The sequence below is a fragment of the Vidua macroura genome, chromosome 7 (genome assembly GCF_024509145.1).
Source record: "Vidua macroura isolate BioBank_ID:100142 chromosome 7, ASM2450914v1, whole genome shotgun sequence".
In the NCBI taxonomy this organism is placed as follows: domain Eukaryota; kingdom Metazoa; phylum Chordata; class Aves; order Passeriformes; family Viduidae; genus Vidua; species Vidua macroura.
The window spans coordinates 40,548,004-40,574,402 of record NC_071577.1 but is presented as its reverse complement, the minus strand read 5'-3'; the positions used below and the strand labels follow the sequence as shown (position 1 = coordinate 40,574,402).

General features: G+C 42.9%; 1 protein-coding gene across 3 annotated transcripts in view; it reads left to right on the top strand.

Annotated features, from left to right (window-relative positions):
* CCDC148 (coiled-coil domain containing 148) overlaps positions 1 to 26,399 on the top strand; it is a 50,101-nt gene that overhangs the window by 2,352 nt on the left and 21,350 nt on the right. Inside the window, exons 2-10 of one of the 3 annotated variants that reach the window (XM_053982798.1) lie at positions 8,811 to 8,891; positions 10,508 to 10,629; positions 13,610 to 13,713; positions 14,271 to 14,353; positions 14,516 to 14,679; positions 14,943 to 15,038; positions 15,125 to 15,306; positions 21,278 to 21,416; positions 23,419 to 23,625. In XM_053982798.1, coding sequence (XP_053838773.1) covers positions 8,837 to 8,891; positions 10,508 to 10,629; positions 13,610 to 13,713; positions 14,271 to 14,353; positions 14,516 to 14,679; positions 14,943 to 15,038; positions 15,125 to 15,306; positions 21,278 to 21,416; positions 23,419 to 23,625 — 1,152 coding nt within the window. In that variant the 5' untranslated portion in view covers positions 8,811 to 8,836. Of the gene's footprint in view, positions 1 to 8,810; positions 8,892 to 10,507; positions 10,630 to 13,609; positions 13,714 to 14,270; positions 14,354 to 14,515; positions 14,680 to 14,942; positions 15,039 to 15,124; positions 15,307 to 21,277; positions 21,417 to 23,418; positions 23,626 to 26,399 lie in introns of those variants that run through there. The other 2 variants (XM_053982801.1, XM_053982799.1) reach the window with 2 other exon arrangements.

Here is a 26,399-nt window from a genome sequence, read left to right as displayed (position 1 = left end):
AGCCTCGTAGCTGGTTTATTTGTTTTGGCACCCTGAGCAGCCAATACATTATCTAATTGACTGCTGTGTGTCCCAGTGCAGCAGTCCTGTCCAACAAGGATGACATAGGCTATGGAAAGGCACCCCACTTTAACTTTCCAGTGCAAAGGACTGCATGGATGGTGATTCTTTGATTTCTTATCCCATTAGCTGGAAGTGGCCTTTGTCAAATATATGTTTAAATTCTTACGTATTTTTTTAAATCGGCAACAAACAAGTCCATTTTCTTTTTATTCATCTTCTTCTGGATGCAACTTGCAAGTAAGATGGTCTGTATCATTCTCATTTGGAAAGCCATCATTCCACAGTGTTTGCAAATCGTAACAACCTAGTCTCATGTTTTCCTTTGGGACTGCACTAGTTTCTCTTGAGCCTTAAATCTGGCCCCTTAAACTGACTGTACTTATCTTCCAGTGGCTTACATGGCAATGCTGTTAACAGGTATTTGCTAGTTGTTTTGCTGCTTTATGCTTCTTCAGCATTTCCAGTCATTAATATGTTTTTCTGCTTTGTTTAATCTAGTCTGAAATTAATCCATAATAGAGTCTTGCTTTTTGTATAATTTCCACAGATGTTTACAGCCCTTGCAGAACATTGACATGCCTATCTTTTAAATTTAGTGATAAATATCAGTCACAAAACCAGTGTTGCTTTGTTTATTGGTGGGTTGTTTGTTTTGTTTTTTCTCTTTTTTCTACTTTTTGTTCTGGTTTTGTGAATTTGGTTGGTTTGGTTTTGGGGGAGGCTGGGGGGCGTGGTTGGGTTTCTGCTGGAAGCTATTTAATGCTACCTGCTTTAACTGTAATCTCTTCCAGATACTGAAACTATGAAGGTTTGGGGGAAAAAAAAATCTGGAGACGAGAGTGATGCTCATGGCAGGTTAACAGAACACATGAGCAGCTGTTTAGTGCTCACATGGGGAGTTATTTAGATATGTGGGTTTTCCCCTCTCATTAAAACCTGCAATTTGATTTCAAAAGTTACTGCAAGCCATCGTGTTGATGTCACAGCAACTCAGTCAATCACAATACAATTGATTTTGAGTAATTTTGAAACTGTAATTTCATTTGGTATAGAAAGCACTAAATGTTCTCCTGCTTTTTATTGTTTAACTGGGGAGGTAAGGCACCTAACAGGTGTATTTCTGAGGAAAGTGGTGGGCTGACATTTTGCTTTTTCAGTGAGGGCTTTTATAGAAACATTGTTTCAGACAGTGCCATTCAAAATTACTGCTCTGCTATGGATAGATATTACTCTTTCCCTGTGGTAAAACAAAATATTGAGGAAAAATTATTGGATACTGACAGGTTGTTTGCACTTCCTTTTCTTCTTGCATGGCTCTGAAGCATCAAGTGGGAGTATTTGATTGTAGATTGTGCACAGTGCTCAGCATGACCACCGGCCTTCCTTGCAGAGCCCCGTGCTCGGGCTCAAGCCCAGCTGCCACGGGAGGGACAATAATGCCCTGTAAGGATACTTCTCTCCAGCTTTCCCAGTGCCAGCAACAGGATCCTGCAGCCGTGCAGGGAGCTGCCTGACGGACTGGACCCAGCTTCCCCAGGAGCCTCCCTGGCACATGTGCCCTTGTTTTTTCAGTTGGATCAGTTTTCCAGAGCGCAGCGTTGCTGCCCGCAGTGCCTGCACCAAGGAATGTGCAAGCAGCCGCGTGCAGCGGGAGTGGGGGCTCCTCTTTTGGCAGGAGTGGGGAAAGGTTTTGCCCTGGATACCTTTTCAGCAGGGTGGAGGAGGCCTGAGGAACAACAGCTTGCTAACCTGTAGTGTAGCTCAGGAACCTTTCCTTGGCAAGCCCCACGAATCCTGTCCCAGTATATTGTTCCAGCTGGTAGCGTGGTCCCAGGAGTGGAGTGAGGGTGTTGTGTGTGGGGCAGCAGGAGAAGGGATGTCCTTAAGTGAGCTGTGCTGCTGAAGCCAGCTAATGATGAAATCAGGTTCCATCAGGTGTGCACCTCTAAGTCAGGGTTCCTCCAGGATACTGCAGCACCTGGAAATAAGCAGGCAGCTTGGCAACAGCCAAGGTAATGGTTTTGAGAAAAGATGTCAGGAAATGCTGAGTGAGATGTCCAGTAAAGACAAGGTCATCAGCAGTTGGTCTGTTCTGTCGGTTTTCAAGTCCTAAGCTTGTAATTGTTGTGTAAATAACTTTAAAAAAAATAAAACAACCAAAGCCCCAACAACTCTCCCCAAAGCCCACAAAGAAATAAAAAATCCCTCACCACTCCAGCTCTGGGCAATGCAGGTACTTCTATCCTCTCAAGGACAGTGGAAGGTCTGCTAAAATCCTTTGTAGTTTCTACCAACTGCTACAGTTGCTGAACAAAATATTACCTATCTTCTTACTAGTTTATATATGAGGCTGGAAAAAAATGTTGAGAAATTAACCAAATTGTAATCTTTCTTGCCAGGCCAGGGATACAGAATGTCAGGCTGAAATCTATAGATACTTCTGAATAAGGAGGCAACAAAGAAAATGTATATGCAGAAAGATTATTTGATTCATGTTTATGGACTGTACATTTCTGATGGCTGTGACTGAGAGGCCCCAGACAAGGATGAGTTGCTTTTTGTAGTAAGGTATCAGACAACATGATGCAATAATTTAAAGTGAAGTTGTGCCAAATGCTTCCCTGCACATTTGGGAATTTGGCCTAACAGAACTGGCAAAAGCTGTACAAAATGATACTGATGCTCATGACAGAATAAGCTGCAGTGGCTCCTAAATCACATGAATTATCTGTCCCTCTGGCTTGTCTCTCATATGCTGCAGACAAACGTTCTGCTCTGACTCCCACTACACTACTCAGACAAAAATCATCTGGGCTGGCTTAAAGGACAGTCCCACAGAGCAGTTGGTGCCAGCAGTACCTCACAAAGTCCTCAGGGTCCTCTCTGCCCCGTGGTGTTTGCCCTGGCTGTGTGTCCCACCTGCAGCTCGGGCTGGGCAGTGACGTGTGGAGCTCGGCAGGTGAGGTGCAGAATTGCTCCAAAGTGTAACCATGAGTGTGCAAATGGCTGCAGCTCCAGACAGCCACAGCTTCTCGTGGGTTAAACAGGGAAAAGTGTCTTGGCTTAAGGAGGAACTGCACTTATTCAGACAGAGTCGTGTGTTCTTGAAGCACTGTTAAACTGTTCTGCCAACAACATAAACTAAGCCAGCTGACTTCTGCCTGTAGTTCATTAGGAAATGTGTGCAGAAATTGGTCTGTCAGCAGAGCTGTGAGGAAGAGGCCTCCAGCAGTGGGGCAGGGAACCCTTCCATACAGATTTGGGTTTGTTAAGTAAAAAACATCACATGGGGAGTGTGTAACAAAGCTAGCATGAAAATGGGGTAGGAGGAAATACTTTCATTAAAAATACTACACAGAAGGCAACAGTAAAGACAGAGGCAAGTGCAAAAGGTGAGGACAACTTAAAATTACCTTTTTAATTCTTTAAATAAGGAACCTGACTCCTGTTTCCCTTCTTGCTTTGACAAAATCTGAGATCTAGCTAGATATAGAAAATAAAGCTGTCATGACTCTCAAACTGTGTATTTCCAATTGTGCATTGTGCAGCAATGGTAACAAAATCACATTGGCTGTTTTATTTGAATAGCAATGAGGCTGTGATTTAACAACTAGAATCCAGATATGTTGCACAATTTTTTTTTAAAGTCCAGTCTTCAGTATGTTTTTGTTCTTCTTTTTTTCTCTTTTTTTCTTTTAAAGTGACTCAATGACTTTGACCTGCTCTGAGGCTCTTTAACTGTCTTCCATTGCACTTCTGCTACTACTTAGTATTGACTGTTTCAGAATATGATGGTTTAGTACATGTGATGCTTCTTGCAGAACACACTGCTCTGCTGCAGCTCCTTTTGAGGTCTAGCTCCCTGACTAACCCTGCCTGTAAAATTGCATTCTTATTCCACTGGCCCAGTGGTGTTATATGTGGAATCTGTTTCTGCAATTCCTGTGGTACACTGCAAATCCTGCCTCTTGATAAGAAGTGCAAAGCCCAGGTACTTTGTTGTATTGCAGGGAATGTTGATCCTCTGCTGTTTTGTGTAACAGCATCTTTGCTTCTGTTGTGCTAAGAGAATTCTGTAGATGTAAGTGTTTTTTCTGATGGATGCAGAGCAGCAGAGGGGTGAGTTGCTCGCTGCACCACTCCAAACAAGCCTTTGCACACATCCTAGCCAATAGCAGGTATGCTTTACAGGCCAGGAAGTCACAATAAACTAAACATTTATTATTTCTTAAGTAATGGGGAAAATTGTAATGGATAACTCAGCCTCACATCTTCCAGTTGTTCTTTCATGTATTTGTGAATATCGTTGCATTTCCTAGCTTTTGTGGTACATGGAGGTAATAAATAGAAATCTAGGTAGAACATTAATAAAAACAACATATGACAAAATTCTGCAAATCTCGTGTGTTACAGAAGTCTGTAAATGATGCCTCAGAATTTCTGCCTTTAGCTCAGCAAAGCTGGACTTTGTCCAGATTTGTCCAGCCACATGCCAGGAATTGCCCACAGGAGTTGTGGCTGCCCCTGGATCCCTGGCAGTGCCCAGGCCAGGCTGGCACTGGGGCTGGAGCAGCCTGGGACAGTGGGAGGTGTCCCTGCTGTGGCAGGGGGTGAAGCTGGATGAGCTTTAGGATCCAACCCCAAATGTTCTATGATTAACTACTCAAAGCATCAGAGCATTTTCTCATTTCATCCTCTTTCATGTAAGCCTTGCAATTGCCAGGTGTGCTCACTGCAGCAGGCCAGCTGCGTCTGGTCACTGAAAATGGATTGTGCAGGTTTTGTTTGAAACAAAACAACATAAAATGCCACCTGACTCACTTGATCCAAGGTGATGTGGGTGACTTCATTTCCTACTCTTTTTGTGTCAACTTACCAACTTCTAAAACATTTACTTCCTTTTTTTTTATCTGCTTGTTTCAACATTTTTTTTAAGTGTTCCTAAAGTTTATTTCCTCTTGGATTTTCTAAGAATATTCCAAGAATGGAGGGGAAATAGAGCTCCCTTGTGATGTGCAGATCCTCAGAAAGCAGATGAGCTATTCCCTACCCCTGCAGTGTGACAGAGCAGTCCATGAAGCTGATTGTTTTAAGTGTTACTCAAATTGATCTTCCTAATTTGGATTAAGTTTTACTTAATGAGGAAGTAATGAGATTATCATAGACAAAAAGGACTCTGTCTCTTTTGGGAACACACAATTTCTGAGACTTGACTTTATTTCAAAGAGAGCTATAATTCTTTCTTTAGGGGAATGTAAATTTAAATTACAATCAAACAATGGGATTTTTCTAGAAACTGTTTTGACACCAAATGATAGAAGTATTATACTGTGCATTTTCTTCCTGTGGAAAGGATTGACTGCTGCAAGATTAACACGTTCTGGATGGGTGCCATTTTCAGATAGTTAGTTCAACTAGAAGAGAAAGGATCTGATTAAGGGATCAAGCTCATTATTTGTTTGTTGTTTGTACTCCACACCCTACAATGGGAGTGAATCTTTGCCTCTTTTCCTTAACAATAATTAGGATCAGAGGGCTCAACAACTGCATATTAATATGCCTTTTCTTTAAATGAAAACATGCAGTAGCTAAGCGATTAACATTTCCATTAAACTTTAAAATCTTTTTAAAAGCCTTCCACAAAATGTTCAAGACGTAGCCAGATCCTCAAAAGAGAGCACTGAGAATAAGGGACTTTGAGTTTGGGGATTTTCCCTGAGTTTGTATTTTTTAGGAAGCTCTGCTCTAATGTAGAATCCAAGTTCCTGTTGATGCTGTGTTCTTGGTAAGTCTGTGGTTCAGCTCTGGTTTTTGGGTGGTGTAGCCCCAGCAGTACCTTATGTGAGCCATGGAGAGGGTTGTGACACCTGCTGTCACAGGATTCTGTGTCCTTCATTTGCACAAACCCGAGGAGCACCTGTTGTACTGCCACTGGTGATGCTACTAAATTGTGTTTTGTGAAGGCTTGATTCATATTATTGATTTTTGCATTTAATAACGTGAGTGATTTAAAACATGCACAAGAAATTATGTCTCACAAGGCATGTCTGGCTCATTAAGCACTGTACCTCCCTGCCAGAAATCCATCTGTCCTTTAGCTGGGAGGGAAAAATGGCGCTGGTGACCCAGATCTGCAAAGGTTTATGTATGCAAACAACTTGTTGAATCGAGACAGTGGAATTAGGCTCTTTTAAAATCACTGGTTAAACTCACTGGGAGCACTCACTTGTGGAGCTGGGGCCTGGACTGGACCTGACTCATCCCCAGGAACAGTACGTGGCAGGCACCAAGCTTTGCTTCTTCCAGGAATGCTGATTGACACTGGGGAGTTCAATTTCTATTTAAATGAAAGGAAGAAGGATCTTGCCTCAATATTGGATATTTCCATATGTAAGAATAAACATAGGTCATGTACCTCAGACACCAGCAAGGGCTTACATTAAGAATGTACTGAAGAGTTTGGTTAAATTGGAGATGAAATCTTTTAAGAGATCATGTTTTTATTGCCTAAAAGAGTTCAGTGAATAGTGAAATACTAAATTGTCAAAGGAGCAGAAAAAGTGATTTGATAAACCTTGTGCTTTTTACTGCTGCTAAAAGATTTAGCTGTGGTTGGCTGTAGGCAGAGCTGACTTGGCATTCTTGAGGAACAGATTTTTATGTACAGGGACTTCTGCCTGGTGGCTGGCTGGTCTTGTGCACTTTTTCTTTCTAAGATGCATCAAGGCTCCCAGCCTAGAGTCTGCAATGAAGTTTGAGCAAAGCTTTGAGGCAGGGAATTGGAATTTGGACTTAGATGGACTTTTATAATATTGGAGAGTTTTCTAGGTATAACTGCAATAAAGCAGAAATAAATATAACTGGCAGTGCTTTTATAAATTTGATTAGTATATTTACTAGTTACTGAAGATAAAATGCAGTTTTATATGGATCTTGTCCTTTTCCAGAACCATCTTAGCATTCACTTTCAGTGTTTTAGTGAGGTCATAATGTTGAATAATAGAAAATAATGCCTGTGAAAGGCTGAGATCAGATACAAATGTATGACATCATTGTGGAAGAGAGGAATGGGTTGGCTAACAGGAATAAGGACTTGGTTCATCAAATACAGTAACCCTAAATTTACAGAAAATGGCCAGTAATTTTTTTGCATCAGTTCTGTTCTTGAGATGTATTCTCTTGATTTCTTGTGAAAGGAGGTGAAGCCAAGGTTAGTATGTGTGAAGTTTTTTTCAAATACTTCTGACACTAAAATCAGAAACATGTTTGCCAAAAGAACAAATAAATAAATAACCCAGAGGGGTAGCTCTGCTGCTGCTAATCTTTCTAGTATCCATAGTTATTTTTCAAAAAGGACAGCGTGTCTTGTGTTAGAAGCTTGTCATTTAAAGCTGGCCAGATGGACCCAGATTAGGATGATGGTTCCCCAAATGTGTAATACAGGAGAATGACGCTGATGCAGCAGCTGCTCAGGGAACAGTAATAAAAGGTTTTAATAGAGGGAAATGGCTGTGATGGATCCAATCTTCTTAGAGCTTTTGAGTACTTCCAATTTTCCATCAGTGTTTTTTTTTGCCTTCATTATATGGTGTAGATGAGAGTCACTGTAGTACTCCCTTCCCAAGTTTATCAGTAGAAGCAGTGCTCAGATGATCAGAAACCAAAAAAAAGCAGGCAGGAGGAAGGCTGACTGTCTATAGCAGAGGGCTGGATGCAGAGTGTCACACAGCTCACAGCAAAGTACACTGTAAACTGTCTTCAGCTGCAGTCTCACCTTTTCATGAATAGCTCTCTGTCAGAGTAGTCTGCTGGTCTTCCTTCCCACTTTCCTGTTGCATTGTGCCATCCTTGGAATTTGTAGGGATAAACTAGTTCATCTCACTAGAACAGTGAGGAAATAACTCCACAAATGAATAAATTTTGCTGCTTTACTATTTGCTGTGTTGCTGCTTGCTGTGGGACCAGGCAAACGTCAAAGGTATGACAAAGAGATAGGATTTTGTGTGTATGAAATTTTGGCACAGTATGGCTGGGTTTGAGGGAGAGGGTTCATGGGGAGCCTCGCTGGACATGACCTTTCCTTCCTGGTGTGACTCAGCTGTTGGTTCAGTTCAGCTGAAACACCTCAGGTGTATTCCTTTTATTTCTATGCCAGGCCTGGGATGACACCAATGCATGCTTAATTGAAAGTAAGGGTTTTGACACACACAAGACATTTTTTACTGGGTTGTGTACATTATTGCATCTGAAACATTCCATCTGATCCATGATGATGTGGGTACTTGATACATGCTGCTCACCAAGAGTTGAGCCACTGCTGCCCAAACAACTGACCTGGTTTCACATGTGTTACTACAGAGTAACAGCAGGTTGTTTAAAGGGACCTAGGCAGTCTCCAAATGAAGTGATCTTTTCAGGCTTAATTTCTATAAAACAAAGAACACCTCCAGGCCTGATCTTACATTTGGATTGAGGGACTCATATTTTGAAAAGCACAAAGCAAAGAATAGATGAGCTATGTCACAGCATTATAGATTCATCAAGGAAATAGTATTTTGTTTTCTTGGCTGCTAAATGGTATGAGGCACATGAAATCTCTCCTAAAGTGAAAGAGAAACTGGAGGAATTTCTGTCTAATTTTTAGTGAGATGTACCTCTTCTCAAAAAACAATAGATAATTTTGGAAGTGTTTTTAGATTGCATCCACAATGTTGGTATTTTCAAAACATATATTTGTTTCTCAACAGGTATAAAAAATACATAAAAAATAAAAATGGGTGAACTGGACCATGGAACGTTGTTTTCAGCTCATAGGATTAGTGGTGGAGGTATGTATGCTATCATATTTAAGTTTAATTGTTTTCTCGACTGTTTATGAAACACTCTGCAATGAATAGCCTCTTATAGGAGCTGTTATAGCACCCCGGTTATGGTTTGAGTTGGAAGGGACCTTAAAGCCCATCCAGTGCCACCCTGCCATGGCAGGGACATCTCCCACTGTCCCAGGCTGCTCCAAGCCCATCCAGCCTGGCCTGGGCACTGCCAGGGATGCAGGGGCAGCCACAGCTGCTCTGGGCACCTGTGCCAGGGTCTGCCCACCCTCACAGGGAACAATTCCTTCTTTAGTTCCTGTCTGTATCCACCCTCCTTTTGGGCTGCAGCTGTTGCCCCTCGTGCTGTCACCTACAGACCCTGGTAAAGAGCCTTTCCCATATAAGCCCCCTTTACACATCAAGAGGCTGCAATGAAGTTTCCCTGGAGTCTCCTCAAGCCAAACAGCCCCACCTCTCTCAGCCTGTCTTCACAGGAGAAATGTTCCAGCCCATTTCCATGGTCTCTGGGCCAGGTTTCTGCCCCCCTGTGCCAGGGTCCTGGAGCTGGGTGTTGATCTCTACAGGTCCAGGTGCAGAGCAGAGGGGCAGAACCCCTCCTCTGGCACCATTCATAAAATAAATTAATGACGAAATTCCACACTGCCTCTCCTGCAGGCCAGGCCCAGGCTGGCTTGCTGGGCTCCAGGGGCAGCTTGCCAGTTCATGCCCAATATTTTTGCCCACAGGATGCCCAGGTTGCTCTCCCCAGGGCTACTCCCATCCATTCAGTGCCCAGTCTGTCTGTCCTGGGGCACTGCCTGGGAGGAGGACTTGGGAAAACCCTTCCCCAGTGAGGCATCGTCTGGAGATGCGTTGTCAGGCTTTGTGTAGGCATGCAGCAAATGAAAATCCCGGGGAAGGTTTGAAGGAGGATTGTGGGATGGTCTGCAGGACTTATTTTACCTTTTACCCCCTGTAAAACCACATCAGGCACAGCACTTCCAGCCACGGGGCTTAGCAGGGAATGCAGAAACATAATGGCCAATTTCAGTACTAAAGAAAACTAAAGCAGGGCTTGTAAGGAAATGCCCATTCCTTATCCCTGTAAGCCTCCCAGCTTATGTGGAATGACTGAGTATCTGTGCACGAGGTCTTCACAGTGCTAGGGCAAAAGTTCAGGTAGTTCATTTACAATTGTAATTGTACCTCAATTTTATACCTTCTGGAAAAAAACTACTCCTGTTGCTCAACCCATAGGTTGCAATAAACATTGAGGCAGTTTGCCAATCAGTGCAAGAAGGATGCATGTACTGAAACTTAGATATTTCTGTATTAGAAGTTACTACAATACCTGTAAACACAGTTTAAAATGAATTTATAACTAAATTCACATGTAAACAAAAGACTTGTCGAATTAACTTTTTGTAAACAGACAACTGGTTGCTGTTTCTTATATAATTTTTACTGGTTTATGTTTGTTTCAAATTGTCATTCACCATCTAACAATATTGATATGAAAACTTCTAGTGTTGAAAACACTGGTTCTGATTTCTATCTATAGAGCTTTCATTTTAGGCCTAATTATTTCTTAAGAATTTGAAATGCCCTTATGTATTTTATATGATAACTAGACAATTTGGTGGTTCCTGCCAGAAATGCTCTTTGCAGCCAGAAGTACAAACCCATTGACTACGAACATCTGTATGACCTTGCTGCAGAGGCAAAAATGGCCTCTGCACAAATTCAGTTAAAGGTATGATTTTTGTTTTATTTCTAATGTGAATGTTTTTGAAATTCAGTGACCATATTTCTTTCAGCCAGAGGGGGTCAAATATGAAAGTTTATCATAGCTATATGTCGCCCTGATTTTTAAGAGTTTTCTAAGCTTCTGAGTTTACATTCTTGTAGAGAACTTTGTCACACCACTTTCTGTAAACAACCTATTGTTTTGCAATCTTTCATCGAGGTGGAGAAATTTGATGTACTGGTAGTTTGTCCAGTGTCGTTGGAGAGGTGGCACGTTCACCCTCCAATCCACTGGCACCTTTTGAGAATTATAAATGATTGGAGTCAGAGGAAATAAATGAGTCTCTTCATCGTGACCACAGCTGTGGTGTGTCGTTTTTCCTTGTGTCCTCTGGTGACAGCTATACTGTGATTTGGATGTGTTAATGTCAATGTGGGGACTTTCTTCAGATCAGGGATGCAAAGTATGTGTGGATTCTACTTCCTCAAAAGACAGGAAAAATTTGTATTTTACTGCCTTGAGGAAATTCACCCAAACTTATTACATAATCCTGGGGGCAATAGAAAATCTGTGGGATTAAATGAGAAGGGAAGGCTGATCCAGAAAAAAAAGCCAAACAAAAAGATATGAAGTAAAGATTTCCAAAAGTCAAGTGGAGGTAGATCTTAAAAAGAAGATTAAAAATATTTAATAGCCATAAAATGTAAATGTAGAGCGGACAGAAAGGTATAAATTGGTGCAGAACATCTCAAGGGGTAAAGACAAGAGGAGCCTTATTTAATCCTAGAGAAGGGTGGATGAGAGAAAACATTACATACTTCATAATATTGCTACTTTAGTGCATGTAGGTATCATATATCAAACATTCTGGTAGATATTGCTTCATGGATTTGCAATACCAAATTCTACTGAATTCATTCAAACTTTATTTTTTCATCTTTTGTTTTTGCACCTTCTCAAGTGTTTTCCAACTGAGTAGGTAGTAAAATATATATGTTGGAAGCTCCAGAGAGACTAGTATGTGTTCCACCTACTACTTTTTGTTGCTGATTCAAGCCATTCAGATTTTGAAGAGTTGAGTTACTCTTCCTTTGAGGTAGAACCAAAGAAACAAATGGCAAATCAGCTGCTGACTACTTAAGAAATAAAAAGACAGCGCAACAGGGAAAAAAGGTAATATTGCAGCAGTTATACATAAATGGAAATGCTGTTGCTATAAAATAATTTCAAGAGCATGTTAAACTTTACATACAAAAGTACTCCAACATTTGTTTCACTTAGTTTTAGAATTGGTTTGAAGATATAACTATTTTCAAATTGCTTTAAATACAGTATTCTGTTTGCTTAAGTCTGATTTCATATAAGAGTTTTCATATTGTAACAAGAGAAAGAAGTAACAGTAACGTGTTTCATGAAATAGAGGAAGCTATAAGTAACTTTTAAAATGTGAAAATATGTAAGCAATAAAAGTGAGACATGATCTTTGATTCAGAAGTATTGTAACATAGTGATTGAAAGCATGGGACACGGGTGTTCAAACTCCAGCACAGGCCCGCAGGCAGCTCCTGCAAACACCTGTGTCCCAGTCCCAGGCACACAGTGTCTCCAGAGCCCCTTTTGCAGCTTCTCGCCCCAGTAACAGCCCCGAGGCAGGTCTGGTGCCAAGCACTTGGGCTCACCAGGAACCAGGTGTGCTCACCCAGCGGTACTAGGTGAGACTCAGGTTCATCTGGTATGTGTTTCTCGTATCTAAAGCAGGATTTTGGCTCTGTTGGTGGCTGGCTGAGGGACTGTGATTGCAGAATTTTCAAGCCCTTCCTCGTCTGTGTGTGAGCGCTGCAAAGAGCAATTCTACACCTTTTCCTGCTCGTGTCCTCAGCCCAGCTGGGCAGGAGTGGGAGCGGGCTGGGGACACGTTTGTGTCTCTGGGTGTGTTTGCTCTGTGCTCCTCTGCGTGTGAACACGGAGGGGTTGTGGTGGGTTTGTGCAGCCTTGCCCTGGGCAGGAAAGTTGCAGGTTGTTTCCACCTGAGCCAAGAGGAGTCCCAGCAGTTTGACCCGAAATGTCATTCCTTTGCTGAGCTAGATGTGGGGTGAGATCTTTATTCTCCCTGTTATGAACTGAGACAAGACTTTCCCATGTATTTTTCTTGCTTTGCTGCCATTTTGCCATAGGACAATGTATCTGTGTGAGGGGGGAGAGCTGGGGAGGGGAAAACAGGGTCAGTGCAGGAGCTGTGGGAGCGCTGGGCTGCAGACGGGTGCGCTGGAGGAGAGGGATGGCAAGGGAGCGCCAGGAAAGAGGGGAAAGAGTGGAGCTCTGTCCTCAGCATGCACCGAGAGGCCAGAGACAGTCACAGTGGCAGAAGGGTGAGAGGAAACTACTTCTCACGGGCTGAAATTCTTCTGAGCCTTTTTCCTTCATTGTTGGCTGGCCAGAGTCATCTGGTTCCACTTCCAGCCTTCCCCTGGCAGGCTTTCCTCTGGTTTAAGCAGGAACTCCATCTGTTTCAAAAGCAGGTATTCCTATTTTATACAAAGTGTGAAGCAATGCTTTTGTGCAGCCCTCAGTTTGAGAGCCTCTCTAATTGGATAGATTTTGTAAAAAACCTCTTTTTTAGTAATACATTCTTGAAATTCTTTTTCTTGACATACTTTCAGTCTTTCATCTTCCCACCTGTAAGAAGGTAGGTTTTTTGTTCTCCTGCTTATCTTTCCTCAACTTTGCCTCCAGGGATGTAGGGATGGAAAAGGAAAGAAGAAAATGGACTGATTTTTTTCCCCTTCTGCTCTCATGAATTGTGATTTGAAATGCAACAAACTTATTTAATGAAAATCGGTTACATTTGACCCCATTGTTCTTTAGAAAAACACAGTTTTTAAAAAAGCTATTAGGTTCATCATTCTGTATTTAAAAGTTTCTGTGTGAAGGCATTTGATAAAGCTCTTGAATATGTTCAAAACACAACCTTTAATTTTCCCTGCAGATTAAAAAAGCAGAACAAGTTTCAAAAATTAGCAAAGAGCAAATGCTGCTGAAACAGCATCGTCAGGTGTGGTGGCAAGAGTATAGGAAACTGAGTGACAGCAGGTAAGGGCTGAGGAATCTGAATGAGTGATTACTAAAGAGACCAGCAGACAGAGCTTTTGGGCTGGCGTACTTGATTCAAGGGACAGTGAGAAAATAAGATTATAATAGCTGATCTGAAGGTATTTTTGTGTGGGGCATGAAGGTTTGTGAACCACATGGAGAGGGGTCTGTGACAGGAAGAGCTCACCTGAGGGCGGGGGGAACAGGGAATGTTGCTCTCGGAGCTGTTCAGTTGATCTGCAGCATCTGAAGACTGTCTTTGTGAGAATATCAAACATTTTCAGATGCTTTTTAGTTCCTTTCGAGTCTGTCTCTAGGCTGTGTGTTGAGGTCACACAACAGGGGACGTTAACAGTGCTCTTGTCCATTACCCTGTGTACTCAACAAGAGCATTTGTGGCTTCTTTACCATCTTTGTGTCCAAGTCCTTCACTTCATACCTTCCCAGGCAAAGAATCCCCCTTTTTATGTAATTATTGGAGTATTTGAGGCTCATCATTCTTCCAAATGTAATGCATAAGAAATTAAATCTATAAAATGCATGTTCATTTCCTTCAGGCAAAAAGCAGAAGAAGAAATGAAGACTTTTCTTGATGAAGAAAGCCATAAGAGCAACTTTTTTTTTGATTTGAGGGACTTGGGTAAGAATTTTTTATTAATTTCTTTTTTTTTTTTTTTTACAGTCAACATTATCTTGATTGTTTATTTGGGTTTTTTAATCCCTTCCTTGAAAGGTATAGGTTTACAAGCACAGTGCTGTGTAACATTTTTTGTGTGTTTGAGAAAGCTTTATGTTCTTACAGAGCAGAAATTGTCCAAGGAGTGGGACGCTTACCAAACAAACGCTTTAGTTCCTGTCTGTCAGCTAAAGGAGGATTTGAAACTCCAGCTGTCTAAAATGCAGCATTACCTCTCAAAAGAATCTTGTCAGAAACCCAAGATCAATTCAGCTGAGGTGTTACAGCAGGTTGGTATTTTAACTTTATTTTTACAATTTACTATCACCGTATTTTTAGCATTTTCTTTTTTTTTTTTTTTTTTTTGAACTTTGAGACTATAACTTACATGCAGACTGTGCCATAAGCTCCCTTTCTTATCATGGTGTAAATCTGCTCACCAAAATCTGTAAAAGCGTAGCAGTGTAGGGCTGGAAATCTGACTCTGTTTCTAAATAAGAGTTTTCTTATTGTAGCAAGAGGAAGAGTAACAGTAACATGTTTCATGAAATAGATCAAATTTATGAAGAAGCAACAGAAGGCAATTTTGGAAAGTCTCATCCTTGAGAGTCTGGCTTTGGAAAGAGAGCTCGAAGAGTACAAAGAAAATGTAAGCTTTTCCTAGTGAGTTCAAGTAGTTCATTGAGAGGGTAAATGATGCAGAGTAGTGTCCTGAGCAGCATTTCTTCATTGCAGGCATTAGTGCACTCTTCTGAAGAGAAAAACGGGCTTTTCCTTGAAGTTCCTCCCGAGCTGCTGTCTCTGGAATGCCCTTACCCTGACCTGAAGACCTTGGTGATCGAGGAGTACCAGGAGCTCGCCAGTGGCTACTGGGCGAAGCTTCAGGAGGTGGATCAGCAGCTGGAAGCTTTATCTAGGTACTGCCAGGGCTGTGTACGTCCTTTGCAGGGCTGAGCTGTGCACCTGAGGTGTGGTTTGGAAGCTGTGGGTGCTGTGGCTGGCTGTGCCACTCGGTCTGGCTCTGCTCTGTGCAAGCCGTGAGGCTCTGCCCAGCCCTGGCTTGGACAGTCGGAGTTCTCACAGCTGGGAGTGAGGCCAGGCCTTGCAAGAGTTAGCAGCTGAAATAATAAGCAACACGTTTGGTGGATTAAGGAACCAGCAGTCTGGTGTGCATCAAATGTCCTTTTCACATACTCTTGCAGGAATGGAAATTACTCCTTCTGTATGTAATTACACTAGCAAGATTATGACAGACAAGTACAGTCTTTTTCCAAGACACACCTCCAGTGCTTTTATCTACCAAGCAGATAAAAAGGTCCAATCTTTTCACAAATTTTGGATCACTGCAGTAATTGTCATCACAAAGAAATGTGTGTAAAAGATGTATAGAGCTCTGATTCAGACAACCAAAAGGAGGGGAGATTCTTCTGTAAATGAAAGTGTTTATTGAAAGAGAAGTGTTCATAATGATCTAAAATGTAATAAACCTGTGTATTAATAATATAAAGCTTAGCCTTTCTGCTGAGGCTGTCTAGAGTCCAGGAGATATGGAGTTGCAAACATTGCATGCCCTTTGACTTGTTTTTGCCATCACCTGATATTCCTTTGGATGGCTCCAGGCTGTCAAAAGACTAAGAAGGAGTAGGAATGGTTTGAAGCCTGGGCAGGAGAAACTGGGGAGAACAGGAAGGTCCCTGAATTTCTTTGGTAAAACAATCACATGTTGCTTCCAAATCTGTTTTCTGTGTACACATACAGTGCAGTGTTTGTTCTGTCCCTACTGCTAAAGATGCTGGCTGCCATAGAAAGGGATATTATGACCTACTTATCTTTTGTACAGATTGTACAAATATTCTGTATGTTCTTCTTGTGTTACCTGAAACATATATGTTATTACAGGAGCATCCGAGCTGTCAGAACATGATACCTATTGAAAATTGTTTTGGTTTATCCCACCAAATTAGTTTGATTTATGAAGCCACAAATGGCAAATTTAAGCAGTTCTTTTGCTGCTGTCTCTGATATTTTGTTAGTTTCTCTTACAGAAGAAGTTTTAACAACCTCAATGAGAAAATCGTTGACAAATGCTAAATCAGTAAATATGTACAAAGTCTTTCTAGTGGTTTTAATCAAAATTGTGTCAAAGTTTATGATCAACACAACTTTGGTGAAAATTCATAAATTAAAATCCTTTAGTCACACAGCATGTGTGCTACTGAATAATAGACAACATAATTTCTGGAAATGGTTGAAAAAGCTGCTGTAGTATTTTCACTGATCATAGGCCAGGTATGAGTTTAGATCTGGAGGTAGCTAATTTTGCGCCAATAATTAAATAATATTGGGACTTAAAGATAAAACACCATATTTTCAATGGAAAGAAAACCAGTTGTAGTCTGAACACATGTGCAGTGGCACTTTGAAGGAAGGAGGGTGTGATCTCTAGATGGGGAAAAATGCAGTGGCTGCAGCTGGGGGACAGGCTGGTGGTGGGGCAGGAATCTGCTGGGGCTGTAGGGCCATAGACCCCGTTTGGGCCAGCGTGCCAGTCCTGAGAACTGGAAATGGAGAGAATTATAAATGAACCACCAGCCATCACCTCGGGCATTTGATTTAAAACTAGACCTTGGGGACTTTTGTTTGCCTTCTGGTCTCCAAATCTTTAATGTGTTGCTCATTTATGTTCCAATGATTTTATCCACAACAGGATTAAAAACAAGTTTTCAATTTTACAAAAAGAAAGATTTTGTTCTTATAGCATTGCTTGCTTCCAAGGTATGGGTTTGTAAACTCAACTCACTTCTTACATTTATATTGGCTAATTTGCATGGAGATGCACAAGATGCAGCCTTGTGATTGAAGTATTCTATAATTCATCATGCTAACTGTGATCCAGCTGGCACAGATAATGTTGTCAGAAATGGAGTGACAAGTCCTTGACCTTGGTGTGTATCCCCTGTGCTCTACTGGTAAATACAGCCTCAACGAAGCCTTTGCAGTTCCTGTCATTCCTCTGTACCCAGGGAGACCACACATCCTCCTGCAATACATTTTTTTCTTGTTTTTGTGATTTGAGAAGTTGCTCAGTAGCACATGATTCTATGGTAACACAATAACTTGGTCACTTCAGCTGGGTCACTTGGCCACTTCACTTCCTCTGAAGTGGATTGTAAGGAAAGAAACCTTCAGTTAATGCTACTCTGGCATTGCACATCCCATTTTTTTAACAGTTCAGACTGTCTGGAACAGACAATTTGGAAAACATACATAAAATGTTCAAAAAAGAAACTTTAGAATAAGATAATGTTCTTATCTAGTCTATTCTGTGTGATTTTCCTTCACACTAGAATGCACATTGCAGTAGTTGTTGCTTTTAGAAATGGAAGAAGAGCTTGGATTTGTTTTCAAGCCTTATACAGGATTACAATATTTTATAATCTAATTTAATTTTTTTGATGTTGCTGAAACACAAATTATTGTGTTTGGGAAATACCTAGGTTGTGAGCTATCCCACAAGGTGTGGGCTTGGGCTGATGTGTTTTAGAATGATTCTCTAAGCACTATTATATTTTTTCCACAATTTCCAAGGATGTCTGAATTATTTAAATCACTGAAGGATGAATGGAGTATTGCAGGCTCAGCACTGCATCCTCTGCAGCATCCTTTCAAAGGAATGGGAGAGTAGGACAGAGTCGGGTGAATTCCGCTCCTCTTCCCCGGCCCTTGCTGGGCTGTTTCTGGTGCTGCAATGGGCAGTGCCTTCAGAAACAGCAGGGGCTTGGCACCTCACGTGGTGGCACGGTGGCACTCTGTGGTGGCATGGTAGCATTCTGTCATGGTGGCACTCTGGCATGGTGGCACTGTGTGGTGGCACTCTGTCACGGTGGCATGGTGGCACCGTGTGGTGGCATGGTGGCACTCTGTCACGGTGGCACTGTGTGGTGGCACAGTGGCACTCTGTCACAGTGGCACTGTGTGATGGCAGGTGGCACTCTGTCACGGTGGCATGGTAGCACCATGTGGTGGCACGGTGGCACTCTGTCACGGTGGCACTGTGTAGTGGCACGGTGGCACTCTGTCACGGTGGCACTGTGTGGTGGCACGGTGGCACTCTGTCACGGTGGCACGGTGGCACTCTGTCACAGTGGCACTGTGTGGTGGCACGGTGGCACTCTGTCACGGTGGCACTCTGTCACGGTGGCACTGTGGCACTGTGTGGTGGCACTGTGGCACTCTGTCACGGTGGCACTGTGTGGTGGCACGGTGGCACTCTGTCATGGTGGCACGGTGGCACTGTGTGGTGGCACGGTGGCACTCTGTCACGGTGGCACGGTGGCACTCTGTCATGGTGGCACGGTGGCACTCTGTCACGGTGGCACGGTGGCACTCTGTCATGGTGGCACTGTGTGGTGGCACGGTGGCACTCTGTCACGGTGGCACTCTGTCATGGTGGCACTGTGGCACTGTGTGGTGGCACTGTGGCACTCTGTCACGGTGGCACTGTGTGGTGGCACGGTGGCACTCTGTCACGGTGGCACGGTGGCACTCTGTCACAGTGGCACTGTGTGGTGGCACGGTGGCACTCTGTCACGGTGGCACGGTGGCACTCTGTCACAGTGGCACTGTGTGGTGGCACGGTGGCACTCTGTCACGGTGGCACTCTGTCATGGTGGCACTGTGGCACTGTGTGGTGGCACTGTGGCACTCTGTCACGGTGGCACGGTGGCACTCTGTCACGGTGACACTCTGTCATGGTGGCACTGTGTGGTGGCACGGTGGCACTCTGTCACGGTGGCACTGTGTGGTGGCACGGTGGCACTCTGTCACGGTGGCACTCTGTCACGGTGGCACGGTGGTGCCCCACTGCCGCTCCCGGATCCGCGGGATTGCAGCGGGGAGAGGGAGCTTCCCCTGGAGCTGTTTGTATTCCCCGGAGTGTGTAAAGCCGGGGATTAGTGCTGGGTAAGTCTGTTTCAAAGGAAGCAGCTGCCTCAGGGCTGTGCGTGTAAGACAATTGCTGTGTTTCAGCTCTGAAACAAAATAAAGATTGTGCTGTGCTCTGGTACAATGCTGCATACAAGAAAACCAAGCTCTGTATTTAAAATTTGGGTCAGGCATTCAGCCTGGCAAATATTTGTCAATATCTTGACAGTGCAGAAACTTGATAATATCTTAAATATTCATGTCAAATGTGTTGGCACTTTTCAGACTTGTTCTACATGACATATTCTTTCTGGAATTTTACAGAAGTGTGAGGTGACATCTCAGATTCACTAAGCAGGATATGTTGAAATTCTCCATGTGTTTGGTGGCTATGAGTATGCTGGGCTGGGTCATGCTGTTTTGGGGTTTTTTGTTGGTGTTTTTTTTTTCCCACTATTTTTCTATGAGCAGCTGACAAAATCTCAGCACAGCTGACAAATTTTGGCACAGCTGACGAACCGAGGCATTGGCAGTCAGTTTGTCCCTACTTACAATAAACTACTTGTAGCTCTCTCCAGCTGATTGCTCCCCAAAGGATCTCCCACAAAAATTTCTCCGTGTTTTGGGCAGTGCAGAGGTTGATGGTTAGCTGGCCATTAGAGGAATGTAGATTAGAGGGAGCTGGCAGAGGTGGAGGGGCAGAGCGGGTGCAGCTGCAGAGGAGCCGGCTGGACTGGCCGTGGGCTGCAGCATCTCTGCTGCTCCCTGCTCTTGAGTTCGTGGGGTAACACCCTGACCAAGGCATGTCTGGCCCTGCCTCACTCCTCTTTGTAGGCAGAAGACCTCTGTTTGTTCACCACCCCGCAGGGGCAGAAATACCCAAGGTAAAACGTTACAAAACAGAATCTCAGCTCTGAGACCTCTCACTACCGTCACTAAAGTGGCACATTCAGGTGTCACCACACTGAAGTGTGTCAGGACTCACAGAGGAGGAGTATTGGTTTCTTTAATGGTAGATCATAGAGTCGAGTTTAATGTTAATTACATGTGAGTTTCTCACAAAAATCCCCTTTTTGAAGCACCTGTTCTTTCTGCCTGCCTACGGATAAGGCTGTTCCAATGCCTCACTGGATGCAGTGCTGTGGAATACTGAGGCAGTGCTGCAGGAACTGCAGCAGCTGGAGGCAGCAGGAATTTGGGGGGTGGGTAGAGTCTCATGATTGCCTTCTTTAATTATCCCTGGGCTCTTAGTCACTTCTGAAACCAGGTCACTGGGCTAGAGAGACCTTTTGGTCTGACTCAGTGTTGCTGCTTGGATGTTAATGTTGATAATGACAGCCTAACATTAATCCCTTCAGGGCCAAGAGTTCAGATTGAGGCTAAAAATCTGCATCCCAGCCTGTGATATTCTTTCAGATGGATGTTACTTCTTGCTGCTCTCATTTTTCTGAGACAGGTGCATGCAAGCTGATTACTACAGGTCCTACTCTAAAAAATGGTGACTCTTATGCTTTGTTAATGAGTTTATGGCTGTTAGGAGTTTGGTAAACTAGATCCTCATTTAGCTGTGTGCAAGAATTGTCACTTCATTCATTCCCTTTTGATCATTTATTTAGTGCTCAGTGGTAGTCTCTGATCATCTTGTTCTTTTTCACACTGTATTTTCCCTGTGGGGTCACTGATTATCCAATTATGTGGCATGTTTGAGAAACACAGTGACATTCCTCAATAAAAAGCCAGGTTAGAATTAGAGCAATTCACTCAAATGATGACATGGTAAGTGTCATAGCAGCAAAGCAATGTATGTTTGCTTTATTTCATTAATCTGATTTTGTCACCTCTGACCCAACATCTAGTGCACAGCACCAGGACTGTGAGCTCACTCGAGGCTGGGCTGTCCAGAACCAAACTCCTCCTTTTCAATGGTTAAGTTATACTGGGATGGATTGTTTTGTATTCCTGTAGGAACAGTGACTGGAAGGAAGACGATCAGTGGGTTTTCCAGACTGTTATCAATCAGTACCCAAGTGATCTTCAGAGGAGGAGGACTTTGTACCTGGATATGCTGCAGAGGTATCTTCCCCACAAATCCAGGCAGGAGCTGGTCAGTGCTGGTTTACCTATTCATTCAGATATACAAATTCTTAAACTGTGTAGTGAACAGTTGTATTAAAGAATGTATGTTTATTGAAGTTTTTTCATTTTAAAATTTCTTAATTATAAATTTTATTCTGCACAGTAAAGAAGAAACATCCCTGTTTTTAAAATGCAGGAATTTTAAAACCTATAATCTATTCAAAACAACTCCTGGGCAGATTTTTTAGTTCCACATAGTCTTACAGCCAAACTCACAAAAATAATTTGTTAGCATTGCTTCTGCTGTACAATTTTATAGCTCTGTTATGCCACCCTGCTTCTCTTGGTGTTTTTATTTTTCCTGAGGATGTACAGCCTTGTTGCACTGTCTTGGAATAGTTATTTTAATTGTTCTGTGGCACATGTATAGCATGAAGAGTAGAAAGCTATCTCCCACTCTAAGGGAGAGGCTATTTTTATATACATAATGCTTTCAAATTGATTGCTGATTCCTCTTGCACTCCACAGTGAATAAGCACATAGCAGCTAATTGAGAAACCCATTTCAAGGCCAGAACACTTCAGGATGTCATAAGGAAAGTAGGAGGCTTTTCTTATCTCTGTCTGTATTTTTAGACCATCTACTTCCCTGTGTTTGAGGAGTGTCTAGTGCAAAGGAATGACAGTGAAGTGATACTGCTAATTAGCCAGAGTTTCACTAAAAATAAAGTCCTTGTGGATTTCAGAAATTTTGCCTTGGCCTGAATAGGGCTGAATAGCCACGTGCTTTGGACAGTGCAGGTATGTTTTAAGCACAGCCACTATTACTGGGTCTCCCTACACCTTGGAAGGTTAATTTAAAATTTAAAACCACTAAATTTAAAAACCCTGATTCTACATAGAGCTGATGTGTCTAGATATGTGTATTAGCATGATGACTACGGAAATGTTAAAACACTGCCAAGAATCTGTTCTTAGAGCGTGTTTGTGTCACATTGGAACAGCAGCCTCGAGCCCTCCTCGCCTCCCTCCCTCTGTGCGGAGTGCTCAGGGGCTGATCCCAGAGCAGATCCTTGGCGAGCTCTGTGTTTGGAGGAGCAAACTCTAGCTCCTGCCTTGCTCAGGAGTGTCTTGGCTTGAGGAGCCTGAGAGTCTGGGCAGCAGCCCTGGGAAGCTCGAGGTGCAGCTTCAGCCAGGAGCTGATAGGAATATCTGTGAGCCAGGCACCAGGTGAGTCAGCATCACCTGCTCCCTGCCAGAGGCCTGGAATTAGCATCTGGAATGGTCCCCTTGACACCTGAGAGCAGCCAGCCATCTCTAGAATCTCATTCATCCCTATATATTTTGGGGATATAAGGTTCAAGACTCTACTACCTCATTCTATGCAGCCTTACCTGATACTGCTTCCATCAAGGTCTTGAACCTTGAATATCCTTATGAACCTCACTGAATTAGGCCAAAGCAAGTGGATTTTGGATTAAACACTCCCTGTTTTTGCTAGGTAGTGACACTGGTGGTGGCACTGTGATGCTTGGCAAACTAAGATTTTATTTCCAAATTTCCTGCTAGGAAAGAAGTGAAGCTGATTCCCCCCTGTATTGCTTTTGTACAATTGCTGTTATTGGTGTCCTGTTTCTCTGCAGATCAGAATTTGCTAGGAAAAGCCTCATCTTGCTGGAAGTGCTCAATATCTCTGGAGATACATTGAAGGACCTACTTAAATCTTATGTCCTTCAGGGCAGGGAGGGACCATTGCATTTCATTTATTCCCATTGCAAAACTGCAGCTGAACAGAGAGCAGTGGGCCAGGAGGATGCTGTGGTGCTGGAGGGTGTCACTGCCCAGGACACCAGGACATGGTGACATCCCTGGCAGCTGGCAGAGTGCCCTGGGCCTGCACTGCAGATCCCATGGGCATACTGGTGATACAAGAACTAAACCAATTACATGCCAGGTTTCCAAAAATGTCTAGAATTTCAATTTTATTAACCAATAGTTTTTAAGCCTTTCTGAAATGCCTTCCTCTTTCAGGTGGCTCATGAGAAGACTTGGGATCATTCCCACTCCATCAGGAATCGGCGCAGAGTCTTGCTGTTAACCTGGGCTCAGGTTAGGAAAGCCTTTGTCCTCAGGGCCATGGCCACTGCTGCTGAAGCTGCTGCTGCTCGTGAGGCAGAAGTGGTGCTGGCTGATTCCAGGCAAAAGCAACTGGAGATCTGTGCTGATCTGAAAGCAAAGGTACGTTCGGTTATAAATCCATCACCAAATCTGGATCTAACAGATGCATTCAAAATGAAGATTTTAACATTAGCTCTAATCTGTTTTCAGATAAATAATGGATATCTGTCTGTCCTTCTGGCTTTTTTAAGAATGCCTTTTAAGACATGAAACAATGGATGCCATTACTTGTTTGGCCTTGTGATAGAAGGTTCACAATATTCTGATTTACTGTGGTAAGAGGTGAAAAAAGATAAAAATACCTGTGTGGTTTTGGTTAATGAATAGAGTAAAGTGGGAGGAGGCTGGACACAAGAGGAAGATGTTGTGATGTTCATGCCTAAGGTGTTTGTAGGAGGAATCCCATTTCTGGGCATGAGAGGCATGTTAAGATTTGTTTAAACTGCTCTCTGTGATTTTTGACTTGCACAGAAATGAACATCTGAGAGCATGCATGATGTGTTATTCTCACTTTACCAATATTCTCTCTGCTGTGCCCTCACTTTTCAGTGAAATACTAAACACTTGATTTAGGTTTCCTACGAGAAGGAAAGCACGGTAAAACCTGTTCTGTGAGGCAGGATTTTGATGTTGATGCTAGTTTTTAGTTAGCAATATTACAAAAGCCTGTCTGGCGTAGGAAGGTTTGAATCTAAACACTTTAGGGTTAGAAACTGTCTGGGCATGACTAAGTGGGGAGCACCCTGCTCTGACTCCTGTGTCAGCCTTCCCTTGAGCCAGGGGCAGGAAGGAGTGGTTCTCTGGAGCTGAGGGGTTGTTTGGTGATTTTTTACCTAGGCCTTCCTTTCTGGAATGCCTGTGTGTTTCTTACCTGCACAACCATAGATGGAAGGGCCAATTATTCCAGAACTGTGAATTTAAGTCACTTTTCCCCCCTTTGTTTCTTTTACTTTTCTTCTGCACAAGAAGTAACAAGCTGGTTTTGGAGTACTTTGTTGTCTCCATGTAAGAATATCACAGATGCACTGAATGTTGTCTGAAAGATTTTTGGATTCTGACCTCCTGTTTCCAGAAACTGTTTGAAACTTAAACCTCTTAGGCCTACACTTTTCAAGGGTGACTTCAGAGGGATCTTCGTTAAAATGTTGAACGTTTGAACAAAACCAACTCACCTGTTCCCCAGAAAAGAGGAATGAAAAAGGAACATTTCTTTCATTAAAGGAGGATATCATTGTGACCTTGTTTTGATCAGCTGAAAGGGCTGGAGGGCGGAAGCTGAGCTTGGGCACAGAGCTCACTCATTTTCAGAGAAATTATTCTCAGTGTATCCATGGGTTCTCTTCTGGTTTGATGGGGATATGCATTTGAAAACTCATGACTTGTCTTTCTGCACTTCTGAACTTTACAGCTACAGAGTGTTAGACATGGAAAGCAGCTGCTGGCAGGTAAAAGGGAACTCAGTCCAGTACCAATTCACACAGTATTTCAAATCCTGAGAGAGATCCATAAGATGGGTAAAAAGTGAATCTCTCTGAGGGAAAGAGTGTGGAACTGGAAATCAGGGATTAGGGCTGCTCTTTCAGCTTTTCTTTTTGGCCATTGATTGACTTAACATTTCGCATTTCAGGATGTTTCACATCAGGAAATCTTACTTGTCTCCCCTGCCAGAGGGGCAGTGTAGTTGCTATAATGATTTTCCTGTAAGTAAACCCTGGGTATGCTCGTGAGGAGGTTGTATCTGACTGAGAGGGACAGAGATCTCCTTCATTACAGCAGCAGGATTCAGAGAGCCACAGCTTTTATGTTGATCCCATCTGTTAAAGGAGGTGATGGCACACACACGAAAGAGATGTAATATCTGACAGGTTGTGCCTGGTTTAGTTACTGCAATAACCACATGATATCACCCAGCTTTTATACAGTTCTCTTCATCTGGCAACAACAAACCAAAGGGGCAGCAGACTGACTAAAGAATACATTATTTAAAGCTGTTTCAAATGCACTAGAAGCACCTATGCCATTGGTGAGAGTCTAGGCCTTGTGACTGACAGGGAGGGATAATGAAAAAATAAAGCAGAGAGGTTAAATTCATATTTATAGCAGTTTTTACCTGGGGAAAGGACTTTCAAATTTTTATTCCATGTTCCATCTTATGGAAGATCAATGTGTGTCCTTAACAGGAATCAGAGTCCCTAAGGAGGAACTATGGAACAACTGAAGAAGCTCAGGTGAAGTAAATCATGAGGGCCATATAGTAGCCATCAGAAGGAAATAAAATGTGAAATGGGTAATGCTGGGGAGGTTACACTGTACATTCTTAAAGAGTAAATGTACCTGGTACATATCTTTAACATCCCTGTTTGCCATGGGAAAGCAAACAAAACCAACTGTGAGGGGTCACACTTAGAGTAATCAAGAGTCCCTCAGATCTGGTGTGCTTTGAACTGTGGGAATCTGATCCCCCAGGGTTCTGGAGCAGACACTGTGTAAAACAAATTCAGTCTCTCTAAAATTCCTTTTCCTAAACAACACAGAGAAGCAAATTTTTCCACGTTGCAAGGCAGGTAAGGCGCGAAGTGAGGAGTGATCTTTTCAGAGGATTAGGAGGTGCTGCCTCACAGCTGGGGTTTGAAGCACTTGCTGTACTACATCACAACTTCAGTTGGGGTGTCTGCATGCATTCCAAGCATTAATTTTCTGTTGAATCTATCTTAAAATATTTGTAATCTGGTACTTTCCATCTTTATAGAAAATGATTTTAAAAGAAGACTAGAGGGAAGACCTACAGCAGCAGGCATTAGGGAGTTGGATCCCCTGTGTGTGCTGCTTAGGGG